The sequence below is a fragment of the Nematostella vectensis genome, chromosome 3 (assembly GCF_932526225.1).
Source record: "Nematostella vectensis chromosome 3, jaNemVect1.1, whole genome shotgun sequence".
Lineage (NCBI taxonomy): Eukaryota > Metazoa > Cnidaria > Anthozoa > Actiniaria > Edwardsiidae > Nematostella > Nematostella vectensis.
In genome coordinates, this window is record NC_064036.1 from 14,265,878 (window position 1) to 14,292,408 (window position 26,531).

Below are 26,531 nucleotides of genomic sequence, written 5' to 3' on the forward strand. Positions count from 1 at the left end.
ATTTCAATTTAAACAAGCCAGTGGGATAACTGATGCTTAAATTTCTTTAAAATTTTCAGAAAGGATTCCTAATTTTACAACTGTTGGATGACTTCCATAATATTTTGACTGTTAGACTACCAACAAATCTGAAGCTATCATTAGCTACGCACATGGCTAGTGGCCTACTGGACATCCATCCTTCAATTCCTGCTGTTCCTATTCCTACAAGACACATACAAAACACAGCCAAGTGATTGTGAAGATAGGGAATAAAAAAAAAATATGCAGAGGAGGAATTGTTCTAGACTACATAAAAGAGTTGTTTCAAAGACCAGTGTTATCAAGAATGTACTTGGAAACAAATCACCAATGCATTTCACCAAAATACATCCAACAACAACTAAAGGAATTGAGGTATTCTATGGATTTTAATGTAGTTATTTACAGGTCAGCAATCCATACAAGAAAAATACTGTTTTCTCTTCTTAAAAAATGTTTTAATATTGACACTTCCTAAATATTTTTCCAGGCACAATACTTTATTCCCCTATATGGACCTCCCACCCAACAAATATATACCTCTTACATTAGTTTGTGAAAGCCATATACATAATGATTAATATCAATTTTACTTTTGTTTAGTGACTGCTATTACAAAAAAAGGAGTAGAGTAAAATATAAAAAAAAAACAAATATGGAACATTAAATTTGCCAAATTATCATTTTTTTCTTTTTTTTGTAGGGTCTATTCTGGGTTGTCGCACGATGAGCTCTGTACCCTTGAGTCTACTAATTTAATAGATGAGTTCGAGCAATCTTTGAAAAGAATGGAGGACTATAAATCAGCCATTGATCACATATTCCTGTGCTGTCCACAACTGGAACATTACTTGAAAAAATTTGTAGTACCAGCACCCGGGGACTGGCCAACTTGGTTTTATCAAAAGAAACTCATTGCTCAAGAAGTCAATGCAGATGCCAGTTTCCTATCAGTCATCCCAGAGCAGGGCCCATTTCATGTTTTCCTGAATCTACAAGAAGATGTTGTAACAATTTATGACTTCTTATTTAAAAAAGTGTACAAAGAGACATTTGGATCTGACTTACCCAACAAGCCAAAGCCTTTTCGCGTCAGCCTGGTAATAACTGCTGTTTTTCTGGCGTGGGGCAAATTACGTAATAAAGTTCTTCTAAAATTCAAGCTCTGCAAGGACATAGAGTATGCTTCCATTCTGTTTCTTTTAGATGAGGTGGTTCCCATATCATTCTTCCACTATCCTGTTACATTCAGGTCTGGAGACATGGAATCATATATAACAATGATGTTAAAGTTATCTCTACTGTTTATAATCTGGAAAAGGCATCATTATGACAGATCAACACTATCGATGCTTAGTGACTTTTCTTTTCACAAACAACATTTTTCCCAGTACCATGAACTTAAAAAGAAATGGATAGCTCTAATAACAGAAAAAAAAGTTGAAATCTGGCATAGTGTGCTACGCAGCTTCATTTCAAGTTATGACAGTGCTAGTCAAATAGGGACAAAGCCCTGTCATTTGCTGCATAAAAGACAGAACAGCTCTTTCATAACTATTTAACAACACCATACAGTAGAGGTTATTCTGAAAAAGACCTAAGTTTGGTGACTGGTACAGCTGCTGATGCATTACTGAAAATCATCAAGCAAGTTGGTCAAAATCTGGGAAAAGCAAAGCAGGTATAGTAGACATCCATCCATCCATGAGTAATTTTTTATTACCTTGGTCAGTGCAGTGCCTGAACAATGTTTTTTTTTATGCAGGAAAGTAATAATAATGATTAGTCGAGCACTTGATCATAGCCTCAACTTATTTTCTTTTTCATGACTAACAATTGTGTCTATTTTTTACATTTAAGGTTCCACAAGAAACAAATGCAAGAGGGCAGCCTAAAGGAGACATGACATTTTTTCTTCCTACCTTTGACACCAACATTACTTCAAAAGCAATGCCCCTTGGCTACTTATTTGTAAAAGAAGACCCTTCCACAATACCTGATCCTAAATTAATCTGTGACTACAAAAACTGCACGCAATTATCAACAACCAATGTCAATTGCCTTAACTGTTTTCACACATTTCACAATTTTTGTTTAGAAGAAGCTGGAGACCAGTGTCAACTCTGTTCCCCACACCTTGCTGAAAAGTTCCCAATCACCAGGCTGCACCTTTACAGGCAATTGACATCCAAGTTACCACTCATCCAGTTGGTTCATCTACATTTTGGTTCTTTCCTCCTTACATATCTCAGTCAACTCTACTTGGAAGAAATGGATCTAATGCATGTGCTTTTATCTCACTAATTCTGCAAACCAAACCAGTATACAGCTCAGCCGTGGTCCTCCCATAAACCCTCATTGGCTTTCAATGATGTTATCTGCAATTGTTCGTGGCAACAGCATATATGACACTGTGACAAATGGTTACGGGTCTCCATTCTTTAGTGTTGTTGAGGCAAAACCACATCTAGATTCAGTCATTGGGACTGTTTCTCTTGAAGACGCCCTCGATCTGTCAATTACCTCAGCTAATCCACAGGTTCCTCAAAGTTCACTTGCATTTTATCTGCAAAGGCTTGATCGCGAACAGAACTTAGCAGCAATAGTCATAGCTAATGGAATGACAATATCTCTCGTCGGACACGATTCAAAGATCTGTTCTAGATAGCCATCTACACTATGCACACGGCCATAACATTGGAGCGATGATCGGAATGAGTCCCAAGGCTGACTTGGAAGAATTCCTCAGGAATATAAAGAAACTAATCTCGCCCACATTTGATGTTTGCTCCCTGACATTTGTCTCGTTTTCAGGGCAGCAGTCGAACTTTCGAGTTTCGCGTGCCAGCAAATCCCACAAACGCCGTCAAACTTGAGGATTTTACCCTCGATCCAGCAAAAAATCTTCCTGGAACCTTAACACGAGTACATTTTCTTGGTGTATGTGTAATTTTTTGCTCCCGTTAAGTCCATTTTGAGCCAAACGTTTGTGTTTATTTTAAAAGTTTTCGGAAACTCGTGTTTCGGCCGCCATTTTGAATGACTCTTGTCTCGCGCATGCGCAGTCGTTCTGCCGCGGTCTGTGTAAAAGACCTTCTACACTCGCCGTGAGCCTGGGCTACCTGTGGTATTACCAGCTTCCTGTGGCGTAAATTCTTAGAATCAATCGATCCATTGTTCTGTTTGCCGTAAATGTTGAAACGCATCGAATAATATGGTAAGTATGGCTATGTAATCTTTCCGTACTTATATTTAAGTATCAGTACATGATTTTCAAGTCAAACCTTTTCAATACGAAAGGAAACATGTCTGATTCAATGTCTAGTAGATTCAATCATTCAATGAAATGCAAAGCCTTTGCAAAGTCAAAGTGAAGTCGTGCATACTATGGATCGAATTTTCAACCAGCCCATACTAAAGCTCTTGCATTTTATTGTTTCGGTAAAATGATCAACTAAAGACTACAGTGATATTATGGATTTCATTTTTTATTTCTAAAGATTATAGTGATTTTCATTAAAAGCGATAATTAGTTTTCGCGTGCTGGGGTCAAATTTTGTCTACGATGCCCATATATAGGCATCACTCGACTATGTTACGTGGCATTTTAGACAACAACACATTAACCCCATTCTTCCTTGGGACCATAAGGTTGGGGTGGTTTCAAATGACTAGTGCATTACACTAGTAAAAGTGAAATATATACCGAATACAAATCCCCTACCTTTTAGTCACCAGAGTGAAGTTAGTTCCTTATTCGCAGTTCCTTTTTCGTCTGTTTCCTTATTCGCTCAGTTCCTTATTCAAATCCGGGGGGGGGGGGGGTACATACATGATACCTTTTAATTCGAGTTGAAACAGTATTTAGGCATAACAGTTTATTCAGAACAAGTCCAACAGCATTTTCGTCGGGTAAATTTGGATGCTTTAACATGCTCGCTGCTAAGCAGAGCTGTGAACATGAGACTCTATCTGCTACAAAAGGTCAAATTACGCTATGCGTGCAATCGCTTTCACAAATGAATCTAGCAAAAGAGAGGAAATTTACCTCTCATCTAATAAATGTATTTATATCTTGGGCTTTCTTTCCAAACGCATTAATATATTTTATATTTTATTTTATTTATTTATATTTAATATATTTATCACCACTCTCTTCTAAATGCTGTCTTTTACTTAAACGAAATTAATTCCAAAATTGTCTACTTTACTATTCTGGGTTTGTTTGACTTTTGGGGTGAAAAGGCTTATAAATTAAAAATCTTGAATTATTCAACTTTGTGATAGCAACAAATAATAGCCCTCACAAAAGCACTTGCACTTCGATTTTGGTGAAATGTACAACAAAAATTAAGTCTGTTTTATTTCTCCTCATAAAATCCTTAGAAAAACATACATCACAAGCTTATTATTGCTTAAAAACACACAAATGATGTTTGGCTTCAGCTCTACAATGACAAAAGAGAAAAAAATCCAAATCACCAAAAACTCCCTTTTACATTTGACTAGTACCTGGTCTAACCCTCTTATGAGAAACTTTAATTGTTGTTATTCTACGCCATTAAGCAGTTTACCTAACTGACTCCCCCCCTTCTTTTTCTCTACCCAACCCGGGTGCCATGGTACAAATACCCGCTTCTAACCAACAGCAACCACCTTTTCCCTACTAGGCATCTCCATCTTTCTGCTCCCCTTGGCTCCTAGTTTTATTTCTCCCCTTTGCATTTGACTAGTACCTGGTCTCACCTCCAGATGATAAGCCCTGTACTAGAACATATGTAAGGCTTTACATTTCAAAGAGCTCTATGAAATATCCCATACCTCTTTTATTTTTCTTAAATGCTTGTCATTCTACACCATTATGAATAGTTTACCTTACTAACTCCTCACCACTTCTTTACACCTTCCCACTACCAACCCTCCCACTTTTTTCTCTACCCAACCCAGCTGCCATGTTACAAATACCGGCTTCTAACCAACAGCTTCTCCTTAAGCTCCTTCAATAATTCACCCATTGCTGTGCAGTTGTTAACCTCACCTGCCACACTCTCACCAGTAATATTACTCTCCCATGGTTTTAAATTTGCCGCCACGCCCAACCTCACCCCCTGTACTACGATCCTTGATGCATTCACAGTTCCACACATCGCATGTCTCTCCGGTACCATTTCCTCAACCAACCCCGCACACGCCGCCACCCTTTCAACCCTCCCGCCTCCCCAGCTCCTGGCAACGCCTAAAACCTCCCAACCACACCCTTCCCCTTTTCACCTCTACTGTCACACACCAACTCACCAATCCACCCCCAAGCCAAACATGCTCCAACCTCACCACACCAGCTCTTAATCAGCTCACGAAACTCATTAATATATAGATTTAGGCACTGCCTAAACGCGGAGCCAGCTTTATTACCATACTTTCATATGAAAGAATCCTTTGGCAGTTTAAGTAGATGACCCCCCCCCCTGAAATTCTTTTGATAATTAAAAAGAGATCCATAATAACAACATTCACCTTTATATGCTGTAGAAAGACTCAAGTGTTGTATATTGCATACCCCCCCCTGAAATGCATGGTCCAAGCTTTATTGATCTTAGCTATTTCTCTACCTTAATGAAATGCTGGACCCATTTCCAATTTCCAATTTTACGATAAGAGATAGAAATGTAGGTTCTGAATACACTTGAACATATATATTTTAGAAAAATCTTAAATGCACAAAGGATGTTTAATAGTGAATCAGCTTATTTCCCCCCATAATTAGCTTGAGACCTAAAAAATAAAAAAGAGCACAGCACTTTGGCCAATCTTTTCCCCCTTCCCTCTTAAAAAGGAAAAAGAAATCACAGTTTTAGTTATTATAATTGTTAATTCTGAGTTTTAGGACAATAACAACCAAACAGGAAAATATATCTACCTAGGGGAAGAATGCAGATTGACTGCAAAGGATAATCATATTCAAAAGGGAAGAAAATGAAAACGAAATATCTTGCTAAATACTGTATGCTGTTCATCACCCATGCCTTCATTCCGTCTCACATCATGACTTTTGGGTAAACTAATAGTTCAACTGAATAAGAGAAAAAATAATCACTAGTCATTTGAAAGCAATGCCATACCTTTTCTTATTTTCTCAACACATGAAAAGATACATAGAGGAAAACAAAGATGGTTAGATTCTAGTATCCTTAGCAAAAGAAAACACAAATCAATATTGACTTGTATATAAGAAAGAAAGAGAGTCATTCTGACGTTTTTTTTATCTTGAAATAGAATTTAGGATAATAAAATAACAAAGACAGGTGAGAGGAAAAGACTTTGCAACTGCAAGGATGAGTTTATGTCTTTCCTTGCACATTTGTCAGCAAATAACAAAAAAAATTCAATTGAAAAGGCTAAATGATACATAGTTTAACTAACACAACTGTGTATAAACGAGTGGTCAAGGTCGTTCTTACCTTAGCTAGATAAGCATTGATTTGTAGATGTATTTTTTATTTGAGGAAAAAATTATTTACTATATAACTGGGAAGCTATTATATGAGCGCCTAAATAGCATCCAATCAGAATTCATGAATTTGACAGTGGAAGATGATTGAATGCAATGCAGCAAAAATTAGAGCAGAAGTTGTAAAGGGACGAAAATTGTTTTGTTTGAGGGTTATTTTCAGAAATATTTGCAAACAGAAAGCATTACATAAAAAAGAAAAAAGGACGGAAATTAAGTTTTGATGTATATTCTATTCACACTATTTTGTATTGAAATTTTCGTCCGAACTCACCTTACTGTCCCGTTGTTGGCTTGGTTTATGTTCGCTTGTTGTTTTGGCGATCAATTCCGTATTTTAGCTATCATAAATAAAGCTTTTCTTCTTTGATTTTACTCCGTAACATCTTAACGGGAATAGTAGTGCAGAGGCTCGACAATTCCTCGATAAATGCTGCCGGTATTTTAGCCTTTTCCTTGATCTAATATCAACCACCGCACAAGGTGAAAACGGTTTTTTCGAACACTTGAGCCGATATTCCAAGCTTGTAAGTACAAAGCAATTTCTTAGACAGATATATCCTTCAAATTCTCTTTTTCAAACGGCCATTTGACTGGCTAACCAGTTGCATTTTCTCTATGAAACACTTTTCTTGTCAATTCTTCAAAAACTTGTTGATCGTTTTGTGTCAAAAGTCAAAATAGGCCCCCGGTTCTTGTTGGAACAAGTCTGTCATTGGTTTAGAGCGATCAATTAACTAGCGGGCCTGGTCGCATGTGCTGGTCACGTTAGTAGTGACATGACGTCATGACCATAAAAACTGAGTCGCTTAGTTTTACCAATTTCTATACCTGCAGCGGCGCTGGCTCCGCTATCAAAACTGTTGACAAAGGTGGTGCTGTAGTGCCCTGGGATCCTAATGACTATATAAAGAAACGACACCGGCAACTCTCTGACAAATGCTACTAAACTACTGCAGACCCTATACTGACTATCATAAAGACTATAGCTGACTATCTCTCCCAACTACTTGAAGACAACATTATTGAACAAGACACATACGAATTCCACCTCCCCGCAAGCACTCCCTTCTTCTTTATGCTACCCAAAATCCACACATCCCACATCCCTGGTAAACCCATTGAATCTGGCCGACAATCTCCCACTGAGCAATTATCCATCTTTGTAGACCAATACTTACAACCCTTCGTCCCACAATCTCCTCTTATGTTTCTTAAGACCATCATGCCTCTATCCACTCACCTACCCCACCGCTGTTTCCTTGTCACGATAGATGTTACTTCCATTTATACCAACATCCCCACGATGAAGGTATCCAGTCAGCCCTCTCTACCATATCCCGTTACTCCTTCCTTGTCACGATAGATGTTACTTCCATTTATACCAACATCCCCCACGATGAAGGTATCCAGTCAGCCCTCTCTACCATATCCCGTTACTCCTTCCTTGTCACGATAGATGTTACTTCCATTTATACCAACATCCCCCACGATGAAGGTATCCAGTCAGCCCTCTCTACCATATCCCGTTACTCCTTCCTTGTCACGATAGATGTTACTTCCATTTATACCAACATCCCCACGATGAAGGTATCCAGGCAGCCCTCTCTACCATATCCCGTTACTCCTTCCTTGTCACGATAGATGTTACTTCCATTTATACCAACATCCCCCCACGACGAAGGTATCCAGGCAGCCCTCTCTTGTCACGATAGATGTTACTTCCATTTATACCAACATCCCCACGATGAAGGTATCCAGTCAGCCCTCTCTACCATATCCCGTTACTCCTTCCTTGTCACGATAGATGTTACTTCCATTTATACCAACATCCCCCCACGATGAAGGTATCCAGTCAGCCCTCTCTACCATATCCCATTACTCCTTCCTTGTCACGATAGATGTTACTTCCATTTATACCAACATCCCCCCACGACGAAGGTATCCAGGCAGCCCTCTCTACCATATCCCATTACTCCTTCCTTGTCACGATAGATGTTACTTCCATTTATACCAACATCCTCCCACGATGAAGGTATCCAGTCAGCCCTCTCTACCATATCCCATTACTCCTTCCTTGTCACGATAGATGTTACTTCCATTTATACCAACATCCCCCCACGATGAAGGTATCCAGTCAGCCCTCTCTACCATATCCCATTACTCCTTCCTTGTCACGATAGATGTTACTTCCATTTATACCAACATCCCCCCACGATGAAGGTATCCAGTCAGCCCTCTCTTGTCACGATAGATGTTACTTCCATTTATACCAACATCCCCACGACGAAGGTATCCAGTCAGCCCTCTCTCACCTCTGTAACATATCCCGTTACCCCACTAATCGATTTATGTTCGATTTTCGATTTTAGCTTTTTGGGGAAGATAAAATGTTTCGCCAGGCGTCATAGGATAGTTTCTTGGGAGAAAAGAATAGGAGCAGCGGTAGACCGTTTACTAGTAGGTATATGTTTTCACTCTTATGTTAGCTTATATTTTCACAGATGGACCCATCAGAAGAGCGTGAACTAAACAAGCAGTTGCTAAGATACCTGAATGACAAGGTTGCTGTAAGTGCAAGTGAACGATCTGAAACCAGACGCATCTTGAATAAATACATCACAAATGGCCATGTCTGGAGGTTTATTGTGGAAAACTGCAAAATTCCTCTTCGTGGAGATCTTTTGTACACGGGAAGTATGTACGATGGACTGAAAACCCAGGCCGCAGATGAAGTTGATGTCATGATTCCTTTAAAAATACGAGGAGGGGTTGAGGTGGAGGAAAGGGCCCAGAATCGTCAAATCCCACATGGCTTTGCACGCTTGAAGTTGCTCAGACCTGGGGAGTATGGCTATGACAGGTTTCTTGATTATGACGACTACCTTAAAGTGGACAAAGTATATCAACATCTGGAGTCCCTCGTCGACAGAGCAATCAATCAGTTCGAGATCAATGAGGGAATATCACTGCGGTCAGTGAAACACGGACCAGCTGTGCAGCTTGATGTCTACAGATATGACAAGAAGCTGATGTCCATTGACTTGGTCATGGCGTTTGAGGTGTCTGGAGAATTCTATGTGACCAAGAAGTACAGTGAAACAGCTCACTCCTGTGATCGATATTTCGATATTTCCACCCTCTTTCGGCAGTCTTTTTCTTTGAAAGAGAAAGAGATATTCAATCGCCTAGATGGTCAAGGGAATGGCTGTAAAAAAGAGGTGCTAAAGATCATGAAGACAATTGTTTCTACAGACAACTCACAGCTGAGAGGAAACCTGACCAGCTATCATCTCAAGAACGCCTTTCTGAGGTACAGTATACTGATTAACACAATGGCTGTTTCTTTATGCATAGAGTAATACTATTAAAGCCTTTTAAAGACATTATAGGATTTTCATAATCAAAAGAAAGAAAAAAAAAATGAAAATACAGGAAATGCATTTTTTGTATGCATGGCTGTCAATAGATTCGCCTAAACTACATTACTATCTGCACTTCCTCGCAAATCCTTACGATCACTCTAGTGACCAGCTCTTTGCAGTTGCAGTTTGGGAATTATACACAAACGCTGTAATGTAGTTAAAAGCTCTCGGCGACTGCTTTAGGTGACCGCACCTTTCGATGTTATGCTCCAATTATGACCAATTCCTATGGCAGGCGTATGCACAGGGGTGAACAGGGTATGTGCCTCCTTTTTGTAATTAAAATATCATCAAATAATATCCTTTTTCCACATGATACCTAACAGTCTACGCACCCCACCCCCCTCAACTTCTCTTGGGATCAGACCTGCAAGGTGATCTCTCGTGGTGTTCAGCGTCTTATATAGGTCCACAAGTTAAACTTTATACTAGAATGATGTCTCATTGAAAATACCCATTTTAATTCTAGACATCTTGATGGATCTAGACATCTTTTTGTGGATTGGAGTAATATCATGATTAGTCAACGATTTCTTGGCTTCTTGACGTTTCTAGTGGTCGAGCTCGACAGAAACTTTCCAAGCTTCTTTATACCAGAGATGACATTGCTAGATGTAATGGAAACTACAAAATTGGAAATGAAGTACAGGTAAAAACAGCATGAAAAAGGACAATGTGAAATACCCCATTATTATGGACATACAAAATAATTCAAATTCTGGTTGTTTACATGCTTGTTTAAATAGGCACCCATATATTTTAGGAAAAAGGAGTGTTTCTTATATTAGCGGAGCCAGCGCGGCCGCGCGCGGACCTCCATAGGTATAGAAATATGGTAATCTATGCGACTTTTGTGGTCATCGCGCGGTTACCCTGTTGTGTCACAAATCATCCAGCCAGTAATCCAGCCGCGCAGTTCTCAGGCCCCTCTCGGTCTTATGCTTTTATGTGTTTTTAGTTCAAAGTTCGTATGTTCACGGGAAAAAAGGCAGCTTGAAAATAGTATTTAATGAGAAAATATGCGGGTTCAAATGGGCTTTGAAAAACCGGGTTCAAATGGACTTTAAAGAACCGTTTTGTCTGAAGTACGAGCCGATAGTAAAATCTACCCGAGTGTTCATGAATCCCGCCCGTGGCAGCAGCTAAAAAGAGGACTAAGAGAGACTCTACACTACCATTCTATATTCATTCACGTCTATATCTATGTAAGGAGTCCTGAGAAGAAAGGGCCTTTGAATTGATGTCTGTTTTCGGCTATAAAAATCATTCACTGTCGACGAGTTCCTTGCTAGCAGAAAGTCGACAACTTCACAGTTAACAACAAAAGCGAACACAACCACAGTAGACAAACAGAAAGCGACAAGAAAAAAAAAACATTGCCAAGGTGAGTTTTAGACGACGATTTGTATTGAGAATATGAAAGTTATTTTTCTTTTATTGTTGTGCTTTTATAATGCTCGTTTGTTGGTGTTTTTTTTTCCAAAACCAATCGCTCAAACTAAAACACCGTACCAGCTTTAGTTTGACGTCAAAATGCCAAACCAAGTCCTTGTTTTGATTGGCTAAAATACCATCTACTTGAATTCCGATTGGATTATAATTTTAACTTGCACTTGAATGGTTTTTATTCCACTGAAAATCGCCATGAAAATGTTAAATACGTAAATACGTTAGTGAAGTTCTATAAATTCAGGCGTATATTCCTCACGATAAGTAAGAATTAAACGACAGAAATACGTAGTAGTCTAAAAGTTACTGTATCAATGTCACTTAGCTTGTAGGATTTGCTTTGAGAATTTCGTGGGCTTTTCAAACAATTTGAGCATAACACATCCTTTGATATTCTTCGTTCTCTCTATACTTTATTGACTGCGTTGAGATATTTAATAAAGGCTGACAAATATCATCCTGTTATATATTGCTAAAGAACACCTTTCTTGTCTTTATATTCTGTGTATTTAGTCTTTTCGAAGATACAGCAACTTTTTCAACATTATAATAACTACATTAACTTACAGTTATCAGAGAGTTTTCTCACCGAAAATAAAAACATAAACAAAATGCAACCCATATTGCCTATATTTTTTTGCTTTTATATTGTCTGCATCTTGCATACTTTCTAATGTGTTTTTTATTTTTATTCAAATAGTTGTGGAAAATTAGTAAAGGTTATCAATGGCATGATGAAAATATTGTTTGGAAAAAAAAAACTTAATTGTTTTCACTTTTATTTAGGTAAAATCAACCAAGGACTACCTGAGGGCCATGATTGATTCTAAACACTGGAAGGCATGAGAATAGGCAAATGTCTTAAGGATAATATAGTAGGGGATTTCTTACTTTTATACAACTGTATAAGTGTAATATGTTTTTAGAGCAAGATACTTGCTCTCAATGATAAATCTGTAAAGAAAACTTTTTCTATCGACCGAAAGATAAAGAGGAAAAGGGAAAATGTTAGGAGAGTGTTGTTGCATTACTGTTAATTTTTTCATCATAGATATAGTCCCATTTCTTCCTTTTTTTCTCTCTGTTGACTATTTTTGTACGCAATTGATAATATTTGCTGTTTCCCCTCTGCACCCTAAATAAATTAAAATAGGTTATGTTTGAAACTAGATATTTTTTTTTAGAATTTGCTTCCCAACTCAATTTGTTCTTCTCCATTGCATTTTATATTAGCATGTGTGGATCCAGAGTCGATTTCCAGTTTTTGGTGTATTGTATTCATTGTTCTGGTACGAGATCGTGACAGTTTGGGCTTTTTGATTTCATTCTATCTTTGGAATGCTGTTTCATACATTATTTTTTTCTTTGCAAGGGCAAAGCTAGTCAGATTGTAGCTTTGAAAGATAACGACAAACTTGTGCTTTTTCAAAAAGTAATTTTTTAAACAAAACAGTTTTATATCAAACCTAAAGGTAATAGGGAAAGGGAAAAATACTAGGAAAGTGCTCAGTCAAGTTATATTTTTTTAGAATAGAGTCGCATGTTTTTCAAATAGAGTCACATTTCTCCCTTTTTCCGCTCCCCTTTGACTTTTTGTTTATTTGTATATTTATTCCTCTCTACCCCCAACATAGGTCAATGAACATGGTTTGGTTTGAAATTAGAAATTGGAATAAAGCACTTTCAGTTATTGAGGAATTGCCTCCATTGCATTCATTTTTGAGTAGCCTGTATGGGTGGATCCAGGATTTCTAAAAAAAAAAAAGGGGCCAAAGGGTGGGTGCACTAATATGTAATGCATGTCAGGAGGTATATTTCTGGAGTTTAATTTCAACACATTCTTCTGAATAATCAGTTGCAGTACATGAAAACTACAGTATGTAATCTAAATCTTTGGAATGCTGTTACATCCTTGATATATTCTTCACAAGCTCAAAGCTTGTTAGAATGCTGTTTTGATAAAAAAAAAAAAATAGATAGTGGAGCTTCTATGAAGGGAAATAAGAATTGACCATTAGACTCTTGAAAAACATTCTCGTCAACTAAAACACCTGAACTTTCACAGCCTTTTTCACACCAAGGTTTAGTATTTGTTTTACTTTCATACTGCATATTTAATATTATTAAATGAGTGCTTGCTTGATCCATTTGGAGGGGCCAATACAATTCATAATTACATGGCAGTTAAAAAAATGACATATTTAAAAAAAATTAAAAAACATTCTAAAGACATCTAGATCCCCCTAAAACTACCCCTTTCCGTCAACACAAACAGTTATTAAATGCTGACTCCGCCTTTGGGCAGTGCCTAGATCTATATATTAAGTTTCTCATCTCTTTATGGTAAAAAACTATAGTGCAAAACACTCTGATTATATTCATTGTATTTGGCAGGTTGCAGAGGATAATCAACAGTTCTCAGCTGAGGCGTGATATATTGAAATCAGAACCGATGCAAGAGGTTAACCCAGAGGAGCCGGATCACACCCATGATTCCCAGGGACTGTTGACTCCAGGTGAAATAATTGGAGGTGCCGTGATTGCTGCTGTTGCTGGTACTGCTTTTGTAGCAAATAGATATTTGAGAGAACAAGACGAGAAAACAAGCTCAAAAGCAACGACTACGTCCCCGTCGTCTTCACAACAACAAACGCAGCCGAAGGATGAATGCGTGGTGATGTAACACTGCACCTTACTGTTGACTCAACGGTAGCCGTAATATCTGCCTTCACTTGATATTCATTTTTTTAGAGGAATCCTATCTATATCCCAAATATTGTTTTCTCTTTGTCGATCCTCTCACAAACACACACACACACGCTGAATCCGACTGATCCACTTATTGTGGATCCTCAATATTGTGTCCAACATACCTATGAGGGGAATTATAAATTATAGGGAAGGGAGATTTAAGTGCCCATTAAGGGTTAAACCCTGGGTTAAACCATTTTCAGAAACCTTCACAAGGTGAGGTTTTCTCTTAGTTTTCCCTTTGCTTTTGGATTGTGTTTGTTCGTGGCCCCCCCCCCCCCCCCCTTATCCCTATTATATTGCGTCAAAGCAGTACTTGCTGTACAACTTTAGCTGCCACTATGCTGGTAAATTACCTGTGAAATTGTCGTAGAAAGTACAATAAATATGAGTGTATTTAACTATGAGAATAATTAAAAATAATTTGTTCATGGATAAACTGTTTTGTTGAGTTCAGAGCAGTTTTTTGTCCGCGCACTCGTTCTTAGTTTGTTTTGCTAGTTTTTTTTTTTAAAGCCGCGCTAGAGAGCTGGGCAAGTGTAAGCAAATTTCAAAAGGGAGTATTTGAATCAATTATTTAGGCAAACTTTGACATAATAGACTCGATAATGTCGTAGAACACGTTTCAAGGTTACTACAAATTTCTTCGTTATTCTCGTTTTTCTCGCATTTTCTCATCAGTTTCAAGCTAAAAAAAGTCACGCGCGCGTAAATTGTTTCCCACCAATTGATTTTCCCGCCTAAAGTGTGAAGTCCCCGGGTGACCGTGCGCGCGCCTTACAACCGAAACGCTGAGCTGAGTAACAGGTTATGTCCTAACACCCTACACTGGCAACGTCTATTTATAGATTGCTTCATTATTACACTTACCTGATGCTGCCAAAATCCCCTTTCATTTAATTATGAAAGGGGTGTAAGGGGGGAGGGGCGAAAACCGCACAGAAAAACGCTAAAAACCGCCAATAACCGTAAACCGCGTAGTCTAGAGAAACCGCAATACCGCGTGCTGAATGGTATAGGTTCATGCAAACCTATCTACTACGCTGCCTTAACGACAAAATGGTCGAAGGGTATTTCCTTTACTACTGCTAGTATCGTTCTTTTCATCATCATTTTTTTTGCATTTATGTGCATTTTTACGGCACAAATAAACGACTAGTAATTGAATTATTATTTTAGGATATTTTTTTTATCATGAAAGGGATTATTGTTTGTACGTATGCGCTAACGAAAGCGACTTTCTAAAAATACAATTGTTTTCACTTGCTGTAATTAAAATCTTAATAAATATTTCGTATTGATATTTTGTTAGTGCTATTGTTATGTTATTTTCGCGATTTTGTGACAATAAAATCAAGCGAAACAAATGTAATAAAAATGTGCTTTAATAATCAAAACTGTAACAATAACATGCGTGGCATGTCACAAGAATCTATACATACAGTTCAGAATTGTCCAACTCAACCCGTTCGGTACTATATGTACATTAGAGGACTAAATACACAAGGTGTTTCCATAAAGCTTATTAACACATTGACCCCTCAACCGGCCTGTACCGGCTTTGAGAAATACAACCCAAAAAATTCATAAATGCAAAATAAACATAACAAAATGAAGATACTCAGGCATCAGTCTTAAGGGATAAATGGTCTTGAAGATATGCATCCAACCAAGGTGATAGCAAGTATTCTTTAGCCAAATAATGGTTCAGGTTCTTTGAATTTTAAATCGAACAAGAAAAAAAAAAACGCAGGAAAACGCTCAAAATAACATACAAGGGAGAGAGATCAGCAAACGAAGCTCAAGACACAAATACCTTTATTCTGATCCTCCAGGTCCATGTCCTCAATAAACAAGGTCAACTCCTTGAGGGCTTGTGAAACCATCTTGTATGCCATTGCGGATTGCAAAGCATTCTTGAAGAAAAAAAAAATATATATATAGATTTAGGCATTGCCTAAAATCGCTCCAAACGACCAAATCTTTGCTTTTTTCTCTTAATAGTTTAAGAAATATTAAATATTATATTTCTGTTTTTTTACGACGTCAACGATTTCACAGATCACGCGACCAACTTGTTATACCCCCTTCTGCCACAAGTTTAGTTGTCATACGATGTGTCAGAGTAGTTTTACTTTTAGATACGTCATCAATGACGTCACACAACACGTGACCATATTGTTGCATCACCCTTGACACCTACCGAGTTTGGTTGCCATACGATGTTTCCTTCGTGAAATATTAATATTTTTTAATTTAATGACGTCAGCATATTTTTGCTTCTAGTGACGTCATCGATGATGTCACAATCACGTGACTATATTGGTGCACCCCCCTTGACACATGACAAATACCTTTGGCTGTCATTATGTTTTGTTTAGGAGATATGAATATAGATATGACATCGGGATAGTTTTGCTTGAAGTGGCGTCATTGATGACGTTACCCATCACTTGACCATATCTTGGCACCGTCCTTGACACATACATGACACCTACCAAGTTTGGTCGTTTAACAATGTTTCTTTTACGAGATATGAGTCGCGAAATTAAAGTGACGCGAAAATAAAGTGTAAAGCTACTATGATGGATTCATGAGCGGTGCGGTTTTGTCGTAAAGGGTATAGTGTGTTTATCATGCCCGACGTCTAACGGAACTAGGGTGTGAGTTATAGCTATCGACTCTAAAACACCTGCTGCCCACGTGCCTTAGGGTTAGGGTAGAGAACTCTCAACTCATGAAAGATCCCCATGCGCTTCTCTAAGCTCATCACTATCAAGTTATTAACAGTGGCGGCAGGGTATGTAGGAGTTAGTGGAGATATATGCCACAGCTTGCAGATCATGTCGTTGACGATGAAGTTAACGTGCATCGGGGCGTTGTAGAAAGGTATTTTGATCAGGATGCTCACTAGGTCGGCCCACGCCTGGCTCAGCATGAAGAGCGACTAAAAGGGGTAGAAAATGTTAACGCACGCTTTTTCCCACTAAAAAGCAAGCGCACGAGAACGCAACAGCTTGATTTTCTTGCGCTTGCGCTTATGTTTGACCCATTCTCACGGTGTTGCGCTTCCGTTTGCGCACCAACCTTTAGAGACCTTAAGATTCACGACGGAGACGTAGAGTCTACGACGAGAAATTTGTGGTTAGCGTGCGCTGACACCATGCAAAATCGTACAAATTTTGTGGCATTATTGCTGCAAAAAAAGTTCGAAAACGATATTGCGCGTTTTATTACCAGCAAACCAACTTTGGTCGCAGCTCATATTTTGTTGCAAGTTGATTTGATACAGATTTCGTAACTGGCTGATGCAACTGATTGAGTATGCTTGACATTGAGTATGCTCACATTGCTGCGAGACAAGTTGGGTTGTTGAAGTTAATACGTGCTAGTTTTGTTGCAAAAAGTAGAGCCATGAAAGTCGTATAATTTTGCTGCTCGTATTACCGTACCTTTATACTCTCCGGTGTCGTATGCGGCGACTCGACATCTCACGCATCTTAAGGTAGATCACCACTATGTTGGCGATGAATGCCAAGCCGGCAATTGTGTACATCACGCCCGTCAAGGAAATCGTGACAGTTGGAAATCAGTTTGTGGATTTGGGGGCAGATCATCTTTCTAAGGCGGCTCCATACGTCGCGCCCCTTTCGTGCCGAATCTTATTGCCTATTTGTATCGACACAAATACATCGGGTTCAACGTTGATTCAGACGTCGCACTAAATAAGTCGCGCTTAACACATTGACCCCTCAACCGGCCTGTACCGGCTTTGGGAAGTACCCACAACCCAAAAAATTCATAAATGCAAACTAAACACAACAAGATGAAGATACTCAGGCATCAGTCTAAGGGATAAATGGTCTTGAAGCTATGCATCCAACCAAGGTGTTGGCAACTACTCTTAAGCCAAATAATAGCACAGGTTCTTTGACAAATTTCAAATCGGACAAGGAAAGAAAAGCAGAATCACCCCTCTCAATAAAACGCTCAAAATACAACACAAGGGAGAGAGATCAGCAAACACAGCTCAAGACACAAATAGATACCTTTATTCTGATCCTCCAGGTTCATTTCCATGGCCTCAAAACACAATGTCCACTCCTTTAAGGCTTGTAAAACCACGAAGATGCCTTTACTGATTGAAAAGCATTCTGGGAGATCCATGGAAAAATTCACGAGGGGAGGGCCAGTCAACACTCCTCTCCCCAAAGTCAGATGGTTTTTTAGAAGTCTTTTCACGCCGAAGCCAAACAAATCAATTCCAGGTCGTACAGACCCAGAATAGCAGTGTAAACAATTTTGGAATCAATTTGGTTTCAGAAAAGACAGCATTTAGGAGAGCTGTGGTGATTCATTAGAAAATTATTTTCTCATCCGGGCAAAGCCAAACAAGAAAAAATCATCATGAATCCACCTTTGCTTGCAAATATCCATAAGCAAAGCACTCAATTATGCCCCAAAAGACTTTATGATGCCCTGAGACACTCTCTTAATATGCTCATAGCTGTATTTTTTATGAAAAATACAAGCAACCATCAACTTGTGCTGGCTTCAGCACAACGACAAGGTATTAAAAGTGGGGACCGCAAGGCACTGTTGGAAAGCTTGGATACCGCTGACTAGGTGCAGCTGTGTTTGACTTTGACGGGCTGTATAAAACTAAGAATAGGGGGGGAGGTATCTGTTTTCAGTCTGTTTTTTTTGAAAATTCAGCTCAAAAATAGCCAGGAGTCAATGGGTTAATAGGTTGTGAGTAGTAAAAGTTGACTTGATGCGGAGTTTCTGTTGCAATAAAAATAAGGAATAAAATATGGTATTGATTCGGCACATCAGAGGCTCGACGTTTGAATCGGTGTCGTGCTTTTGCCGTGCAGCACGACTGGTGCAGCTAAGGTTGTGCCGAACTCAATTCTGTCGTGCCGAACTTAATTGATTCAGACGTCGAACTGACCAAACAATTAAATTCGGCAAGACATGAGCGCGACGTATAAATCGGACCTGAAGATAGTTTCTCGTTGCTATTGGAGACAGCAGTGTTTCGTAGGTGTCATGTATGTCTCAAGGGGAGTGCAAAGAAATGGTCACGTGATGCGTGACGTCATCGATGACGTGACGATGAAAAAAATATATATATATATTCAGACAACAAGGCGTATTAGATGTCATAAAGGTGCGAATGGGGGGGGGAACGCAGATAGTCAAGTGGTGTGTGACGTAATCGATGACGTCATAAAAAACAAAAATATTCATATTTCATGATATAAAAATCGCAGGGCAACTAATATTGGAAGACGTCATGTGAGTGTCAAGGGGGATGAAATAGAATGATCAGGTGTTGTTTGACGTCATCAATGACGTCACTAAAAGCAATACATTTCTGATGTTATTAGAAACAAATATTCATCATATTCAATGAAAGAAACATCGTAGGGTATGATATGTCCGTAAAAAGCAGTAGTCAGTCTTTATATTCGTAAACGAAAGCAAGCAAATTGGCGACTGGTGCTCCGCTTTTAGGCGGTGATTATCTCTATATTTTTTCCTGAACATAACACGAGTCATTTTTGTATGATTACTGACATAAAGCCCGCGTGATGAGACACGGCCACAGTCAGAATATCTCACAAGGTAATTGAGATCATCTCAGAACAAAAGGAGGACTACGTATAAATGTTATAAAACACGAAAAGGTTTTGGGAATACAACAACTATTACTTGGGTATATCATAAAAGTGTCGCGCCATATTCATTTTGTAGGTCTACAAAAGAACCATTTTGACGAAAGTGTGATAGCAGTACTGTAAACTATGGTTCCTAATAGGTGATTTTGTTTTAATAGGATGTGATGGCCTGCTTAAAAAACGTTTTGTAAAACCACTAAGCCTAGTGTACACATAAGATCCACATAAATCCCAAATATCGTAGCTATAGCAAATAGGGTTGAGCTATAGAAGTGAAAATTGCAGTAGCAGATTCGTCTGTGTCCTACTCCAAATAAATCCCAAATATCGTAGCTACAGCAAATAGGGATGCGTTGGTGAACACGGCAGTGGCAGATCCGTCTGTTAGAGGAAACCACAAACATCTACTCGACACTAAAAGCCCTTGCCCGTGTACCGAACCAATTGTCACAAAAGCTATAATCTTGTATCGGTCATATGCAAGCCTTTTCACCTCGTCTCGAATTTTCTCGCTTATATCCATGGATAAAACTTTACACTTGCGAGCTTCATACTTAGCGGCTCTAAGTTCCCTTTCTAGGATCTTCAAGGCCAGTTCCCGTACAATAGTTGAACTGAACTTTGCTCCGTCCTTCGGCAGATTGTTTGCGGATTTTTCAATACTTTCCTCCACCTCTTTTAAGTTGATGGGCCTTGGTTCCGCATCATCGTCCGAGAAATCACTTGCTTGTGGTTCATCGATGTTGATATATGGGTCAAAAATCTGGAACGCCATACTTGGAACTGAAAAAATTATTTTGTAGGGTACTCATGAGAAATGTTTTGTTGTGTGGTGATTTCGGTTGCTAAGAGCTGTTATTGTGGTATTTTTGCGGTTAAGGGGAAAGCTCATAATACCACACATTTTCCAATGATTTGTAAGCTGTCTCACGAAGTGGAAAAAGCGATGGATTTTCTTAAATATGCGTCCTGTGAAGACGTTAATCAGTTTAGGTTTTATGAATTGAGAAGATTTCTTATCAAACTACCAACTAATAGCTCAACCAGTATCACGATAAAATTCAGATGGGATTTATTTCATTTATAAATATCTATATCGGTAACCCCTTTTAGATTGTAACTGTATTAGATTAACTCAGGGTGCCTTATTATTTTATCAAGTGCATTAATTGATTGTTTTGTTATTATCAGCTTCTACCGCACACAAACTTACAGCTCTCCGCTTAAGGTTTTCCTGAGTCTGTTTTTTGCCCGCCAACCAGCCAGACAACGCTAGATTCATGGCTTTTCAAAATTTATTCGCCGACAGCATTCAGTTGGACTGACCGATACAGTAATCAAAACGATAGTAATGTAATTTTGTGTCCAAATGGAGACATTCATTATTCATTATTTATTGTTCATTCCAAGATATTTGTGCCCCGATTGCCCTAAGTTAACTTCGCAAAGACTTATCTACTCACAGTTTCGATGTCTTATCTCTAAGAAGTGTATATTGAGACAGGTGAATTCCAGTTTTTGGTGTATTGGAGACAGGTGACAGATAGAGTTTTAGCATCTTATTTGTTTCTTTCTTGCCGTGATGTTTTCTTAGAACTTTTATATACATAAAATCATAAGCATGAATGATATCTGCATGCTGGGAATAGCTTGATTGTGCGATATTTGATCGAAGTTGACAAGCGTAGGGTTTAAAGTTTGCGCAAGTTGAAAGCTTGCGCACTTATTATAACTTTGAACAATTTCGGACAAAAGTGGAAAAAAGGCGGGATGAATTCAATGAACCAATTTTGGCGAGAAAAAGAAAGATTCGAACAAGGAAACGCAGAAGCAGTTCTCATTTTCACCCAAATATAAGACGTGTATAATATGAAGCGATTAATCTTGTCGAACGAGTGTTCGGACACGATTCTATCAGAAAAGACCTTTCAAGACCTTTGCATATGGTTTCAAGACCTTTGCATATGTCGTAATGGCGGCCACTCTTTTTGAACGCTCCTGCCTTCCCGAAGCAAAATATCTTCAAAAGAAGAGATGATAGAAATCTTGAGAGATGCAATAAGACCACTAGAAGCTAAAGGTCGATGACCTAAAATCTTCAGTGGAACACCTAAATAAGAAATATGACGAAATTCTGTCGCAAATGGGAAAGATAAACCAAATGGTTCAGTCACATGGTTGCTCAATCAGAAAGTTAGAGAAATAATTAAACGAAGAGAAACAGAGAAGTAATAAAGCTCTGGAGAAAGCAGAAGAACTCGCCAAATACCTGAGGAGAGACTGTCTTGAAATATCAGGCGTGCCTCCTAACAGGAACTACTCTATAAAAGACGTAGTAATGGCGATCCCTCTTACAACCCCAACGCCCCACCAAAGATCATTGTCAAGTTCGTCAGACGCGAGACTAGAAATGCTTTTTACTCCAATCGTCGAAAGCTGGCAGGAATGAAAGTTAGCGAGCTTCCTGGCCTTAATTTGGATGGGGGTGAAAGGATCTACGTATCCAAATCTTTAACAAAGCACAAAAAGAAGGTTAGAAAAAAGGATCAGATGGAAATACATCTGGATACAAAACGGCCGTATTTTCATCAAGAAGTCGGAGAATGAGAACGCGGTCGTAATAAATAGCTACGAAGACTACGCACGCTTCAAAAATGGTCTAAGGCATTGATGACACGAAGGTCAAGTCCTTCAAAGTGAACAAGCTGATACTATGGTCAAGACTTCCAAGGGGAACAAGCGAACTGAAATATAGGTATTTCTAGCCTAGGCATTTACAACCAGCTAATAACAACCATTTAGTTATACCCAAATGATTAGATGATGCCTGTACAAGCAAAAGTACAAGACCTGTACTCACAGATAACGTTTTTCCTTTTCAACATTTGGACTCAAATGATTCCCATAAAGCCATAGGCTCCTGGGTCTACCAGAGTGAATCTCATCTTACTAACAAAATCGACCTTTTTAAGGATATTATTCAGTCCCCTAATCACTCGATAAAAAAAGACCGGGAAATTCTTCGGGAGGCGGAGAAGCAAAAGGGCTTCTCTATATTCAATTGCAATATTAATAGTCTGGGGAAGAATTTACCATAAATGAACGATATCCTATTAACGGTTGAGACAGCGCCAGATATAATTGCAATCTCAGAAACAAAGATAAATATGAGAATACTTGCTTAAATTTGCATATACCAGGGTATTTGTTTAAAAACACAAACTCTAAAACAAATGCAGGAGGCTTTGGCCTTTATCTATCTAAACAACTGAAATTTACACGGAGGCACGACTTAGATGTATCGGCGGGCGGAATGGAATCATGCTGGATAGAACTAGACCGTCGAAAACAAAAGAACACTAGACACCCAAGACATGAAAATAGAGAGCTGTTTTACGATAATTTACGATCTAAATTGAGTGATTTGACTAGCAAGGGCCGTGAAGTCTTAGTTATTGATGATACAAATCAAAATTTTTTAAGATACCATGACGACAAACAAATTGCGGAGTATCTGGACATGTTATTGGACATTGTTATTGGTTTTATGCCAATCATCACTAAACCTTCTCGAATAGCCGAACATAGTGCGACTCTCATTGATCACATTTACACCAACGTACCTGAAAAGGGAATTAAAACTGATATTTGTTTGGCTGATATTTCGGACCACTTGCCTGTTTTTTTGCACTGAGTGGCAAACTACCTACATCCAATAAACCTAAATACTACCGTGATTTCAAGGATTTTCATTATGGCGCTTTCCTCGATAAGCTAGAAACAGTAGATTTCAAAAGCCTTATTAATGCTAACATTAACGAGAGCATGACTAACATTGAAACAAACGTATCCAGAATCGTAGATAGCCACGCCCCTATAGGTAGGGCGTCTAAATAAAAAGAAAAAAACAATTAGATAAACCTTGGATCTCTACCGCTATTTTACTGTCGATAAAACATAGACACAAATTATTTAAAACCTATTACTTCAGTTCACTTCAAATTCGCAAAAAGTAAAAGAATACAAATTATACAGTAATCAGCTTAATAGAATCATACAAGTAGCAAAAAAAAAACAATTCCTAGCTCAACAGTTTGAAATTAACAATTTGAAAAATACATGGAAACTTATCTGTACGATTATATCAGGGAAAAAATCAAACAACAAGGATACAAATCAGTAAATTAGTGCGTAACAATAGGCTTTTCATCGACAAAAAAAGTATCTGTGAGCAACTCAATAGCCACTTTACCACCGTAGGCAATAATCTGGCAGAAAAACTGCCCTCCCACAACGTAGACCCTACTGTATTTATTAAAAGGTCATTTATAGAAAGTTTCATGTTCCGCGGGATTACCCCACAAGAAGTACACGATGAGCTAATTAATTTAAAAGAAAATAAATCTGCCATAGCGATACCAAGGAAATGTATAAAGCTGGCAGCAGATCAAATTAATGAATCTCTTACTATAATATTTAATCAGTCGCTCCTTGAAGGAACCTTTATAGAAAAGTTTAAAATTTCAAAATTAACGCCAGTTGACAAAGGGGGTCAAGAGCTGGACCCCTTTAACTATAGACCGATTTCAACACTTTCGGCACTTGCTTAAGTTTTTGAGAAACTTGTATGTAAACAGCTTGTTGCCTATTTGGAGAAGCACCAAATCTTCTACAGTCTACGGACTGAGTGTGAATTAATTGGTTTTCACACCCGGGCCATGTATTTAATGAGGTGCTGTTTTGCTAGGCAACGGGCCGACGCTTTCACCTAATAACAACGGGAAATTTGAGGCAAAAAACTTTTCAGAAATATTAGTACCTAGACGTTTGGCAGCGCACTTTGAAAAAGCAAAGAATTTTGTTGCCACTTCAAGAAAGAGTCTTACAACAATGTGCTAGTAATAAGAATTTTAGAAACAACATTAAAGTGATGCATTTTACGGGGGGACTGAGGACTTTCATAGAAATGAGAATAACCCGCGCCGCGCCCCCCAGCCCGTTTTCCGTAGTTTTTCGTAGACCCCCAACGCCTAGGGTATACCGTCTGGGGGCCTCGTGGGAGAGGGGTGTGTTATAGGGGTCGTTTTCAAAGGGGATGGCGGCGAGCGCCCGTTTTCTGTGGTATTAAGGGAAGCGAGGGGGGAGCCTAATAGGATAACAGGGTGGCGGCCCCCCTTGTGTGGTAACATGTGGGAACCAAGGCACGAGATACAAGCACAATAAACGCAAAACGTCTTTATTCGTCTTTATTTACAAACACAATAATACCTAGTAACGCCGTTTCGTCCAATATCAGGGCTCATCAGCACACCTAGCACACCAAAAGTACAGATGTGGACGGCACTAGATGCTCAAGGGATCGCAAAAACGTTCCGAGCTTGGGACGAAATCGCTAAGCCCGCAATGACTCAAGGGATCGCACAAACGTTCCATGCTTGGGACAAAATCGCTAAGCCCGCAATGACTCAAGGGATCGCAAAAACGTTCCAAGCTTGGGACAAAATCACTTAGCCCGCAATGACTCAAAGGATCGCAAAAACGTTCCAAGCTTGGGACAAGATCTCACTAAGCACGCAATGACCCAAAGGAACGCAAAAATGTCCCACGGTTGGGACAAAATCAATAAGCACAAAAAAGACGAGCAAAATGTGAGGCAATGTAAGGTGTGTGGGCATCGAACCCACCAGACAAACACGAGTGAATGTCTCCGCCACGACACCTTTAGAATATAGGGGCCTCCAAAGCTACCGAAGCCGAGACCCTTATAAAGTCTGACCGTGGGTCCTTTATAGCTACTGAAAACCTACAAAGCTAGGAGCCGAGGCAAAGGTAGTAATCGAGGCACGAAGCCGAGACTACGATTGCCATGAAGCTGATTCCTGTGTTTGTGTGCAGGATAATGACTATGCGCTCTAAGTGTTTTATCAGAAACTTTTCAGGTACCGCGCACCGAAGTATATCCCTGTGACTAGAGAGGCCAGATGCAAGGCGTATGAATCTGTAGCCGGTAGTTTTAGCAATCCCGTGAGCTCGCATAAAAGCTTCAAATGTAGCGCTTTTTCGGACGTCTTTTGGGGTTTTACGGCTAGGTTTCTGTGGTTATTGTGGCTAGGTTTCGCTTTTTTGCGAAAACTAGCCACATACCGAGCTCGAAAGCTATTACCAAAACAGATGAGTTGCTCGCGTTATATTGCGAAACTTTCTGGGGTATGACATGCCCGATGCTGTCCCAGGAGTGTGAAAGGCAAAAGAAAGGGTAAACTTACGGTTTCCAAGCCGTCTTTCGGTATCAGAGACTCCCTTAGGTACCCCATTAGGCCATCATCGGTCATTACATTGAAGGTTTTCCCTGAGAGAGCTCGTAGCATTTGCCTCTCTTCGCCCTGGCAGCTATGCGTCGGCTCTACCTCCTCCAGACTCTGAAGCTAAAGTTTCGCCGCCTCTCTAAGTAGGCCGCTCCGCTGTCGGTAATTACTTTCGCCTCTACGATGATTCTTTCGAGTAGAGACTGCCATTTCATTACGCGAATATTATGCGCGCAAATTGACGTGTTCACCTCTTCCAATCCAACATCGTTGTGTTGCGTCCAAGGCGCCGGGACGAGTAATTCTTCGTCGTACTCACTGTTTCTTCGGCGAGCAATGTCGTCTATAGCGTTCTCAAACTAGTCCATGGTAGAATGGCCTGCGTGTT

At 39.2% G+C, this 26,531-nt stretch overlaps 3 protein-coding genes and 2 long non-coding RNA genes across 7 annotated transcripts; 4 read left to right on the plus strand and 1 right to left on the minus strand.

The window, feature by feature from the left end:
- The first annotated feature begins 268 nt into the window (after positions 1–268).
- Positions 269–1,507, plus strand: LOC125561396. The gene is made up of 3 exons (XM_048725732.1): positions 269–396; positions 725–1,460; positions 1,502–1,507. The coding sequence occupies exons 1-3, from the start codon at positions 329–331 to the stop codon at positions 1,505–1,507; spliced, it is 810 nt and encodes a 269-aa protein (XP_048581689.1). The 5' UTR covers positions 269–328.
- A 50-nt stretch (positions 1,508–1,557) lies between these two features.
- Positions 1,558–3,005, plus strand: LOC116604758. Its single transcript, XR_004291228.2, has 2 exons — positions 1,558–1,702; positions 1,882–3,005. It is a non-coding gene; the product is annotated as an uncharacterized LOC116604758 (long non-coding RNA).
- A 131-nt stretch (positions 3,006–3,136) lies between these two features.
- On the plus strand, positions 3,137–14,589 carry LOC5522203 (cyclic GMP-AMP synthase-like). 3 transcript variants are annotated; one of them, XM_048725387.1, is made up of 4 exons: positions 3,137–3,238; positions 9,034–9,842; positions 10,424–10,603; positions 13,798–14,589. In XM_048725387.1, exons 1-4 carry the CDS (start codon positions 3,236–3,238, stop codon positions 14,084–14,086), a joined length of 1,281 nt encoding a protein of 426 aa, XP_048581344.1. In that variant the 5' UTR covers positions 3,137–3,235; the 3' UTR covers positions 14,087–14,589. The 3 variants fall into 3 exon arrangements, with proteins under 3 accessions (XP_048581344.1, XP_048581345.1, XP_048581343.1); XM_048725388.1 differs by having other exon boundaries at positions 3,157–3,238; positions 9,019–9,842; positions 10,510–10,603; XM_048725386.1 differs by having other exon boundaries at positions 3,163–3,238; positions 9,019–9,842.
- Positions 10,617–12,384, plus strand: LOC125561301. The gene is made up of 2 exons (XR_007307334.1): positions 10,617–11,338; positions 12,190–12,384. It is a non-coding gene; the product is annotated as an uncharacterized LOC125561301 (long non-coding RNA).
- Positions 14,590–19,654: 5,065 nt separating the features above from the next.
- Positions 19,655–20,663, minus strand: LOC5522318 (dynein light chain Tctex-type 5-B). The gene has a single exon (XM_032367479.2). It carries the CDS (start codon positions 20,611–20,613, stop codon positions 20,143–20,145), a length of 471 nt encoding a protein of 156 aa, XP_032223370.1. The 5' UTR covers positions 20,614–20,663; the 3' UTR covers positions 19,655–20,142.
- Between the last annotated feature and the right edge of the window lie 5,868 nt (positions 20,664–26,531).

Excerpts from the sequence above, each read along its gene's own strand:
- LOC125561396 (XM_048725732.1), top strand. The coding sequence starts at position 329 with ATGTACTTGGAAACAAATCACCAATGCATTTCACCAAAATACATCCAA. Across the intron at positions 397-724 it reads CAACAACTAAAGGAATTGAG|GGTCTATTCTGGGTTGTCGC; the intron begins GTATTCTATGGA and ends TTTTTTTTGTAG.
- LOC5522203 (XM_048725386.1), top strand. Across the intron at positions 9,843-10,423 it reads CTCAAGAACGCCTTTCTGAG|ACATCTTGATGGATCTAGAC; the intron begins GTACAGTATACT and ends TTTTAATTCTAG. Across the intron at positions 10,604-13,797 it reads AAATTGGAAATGAAGTACAG|GTTGCAGAGGATAATCAACA; the intron begins GTAAAAACAGCA and ends TGTATTTGGCAG.
- LOC5522318 (XM_032367479.2), bottom strand. The coding sequence starts at position 20,613 with ATGGCGTTCCAGATTTTTGACCCATATATCAACATCGATGAACCACAA.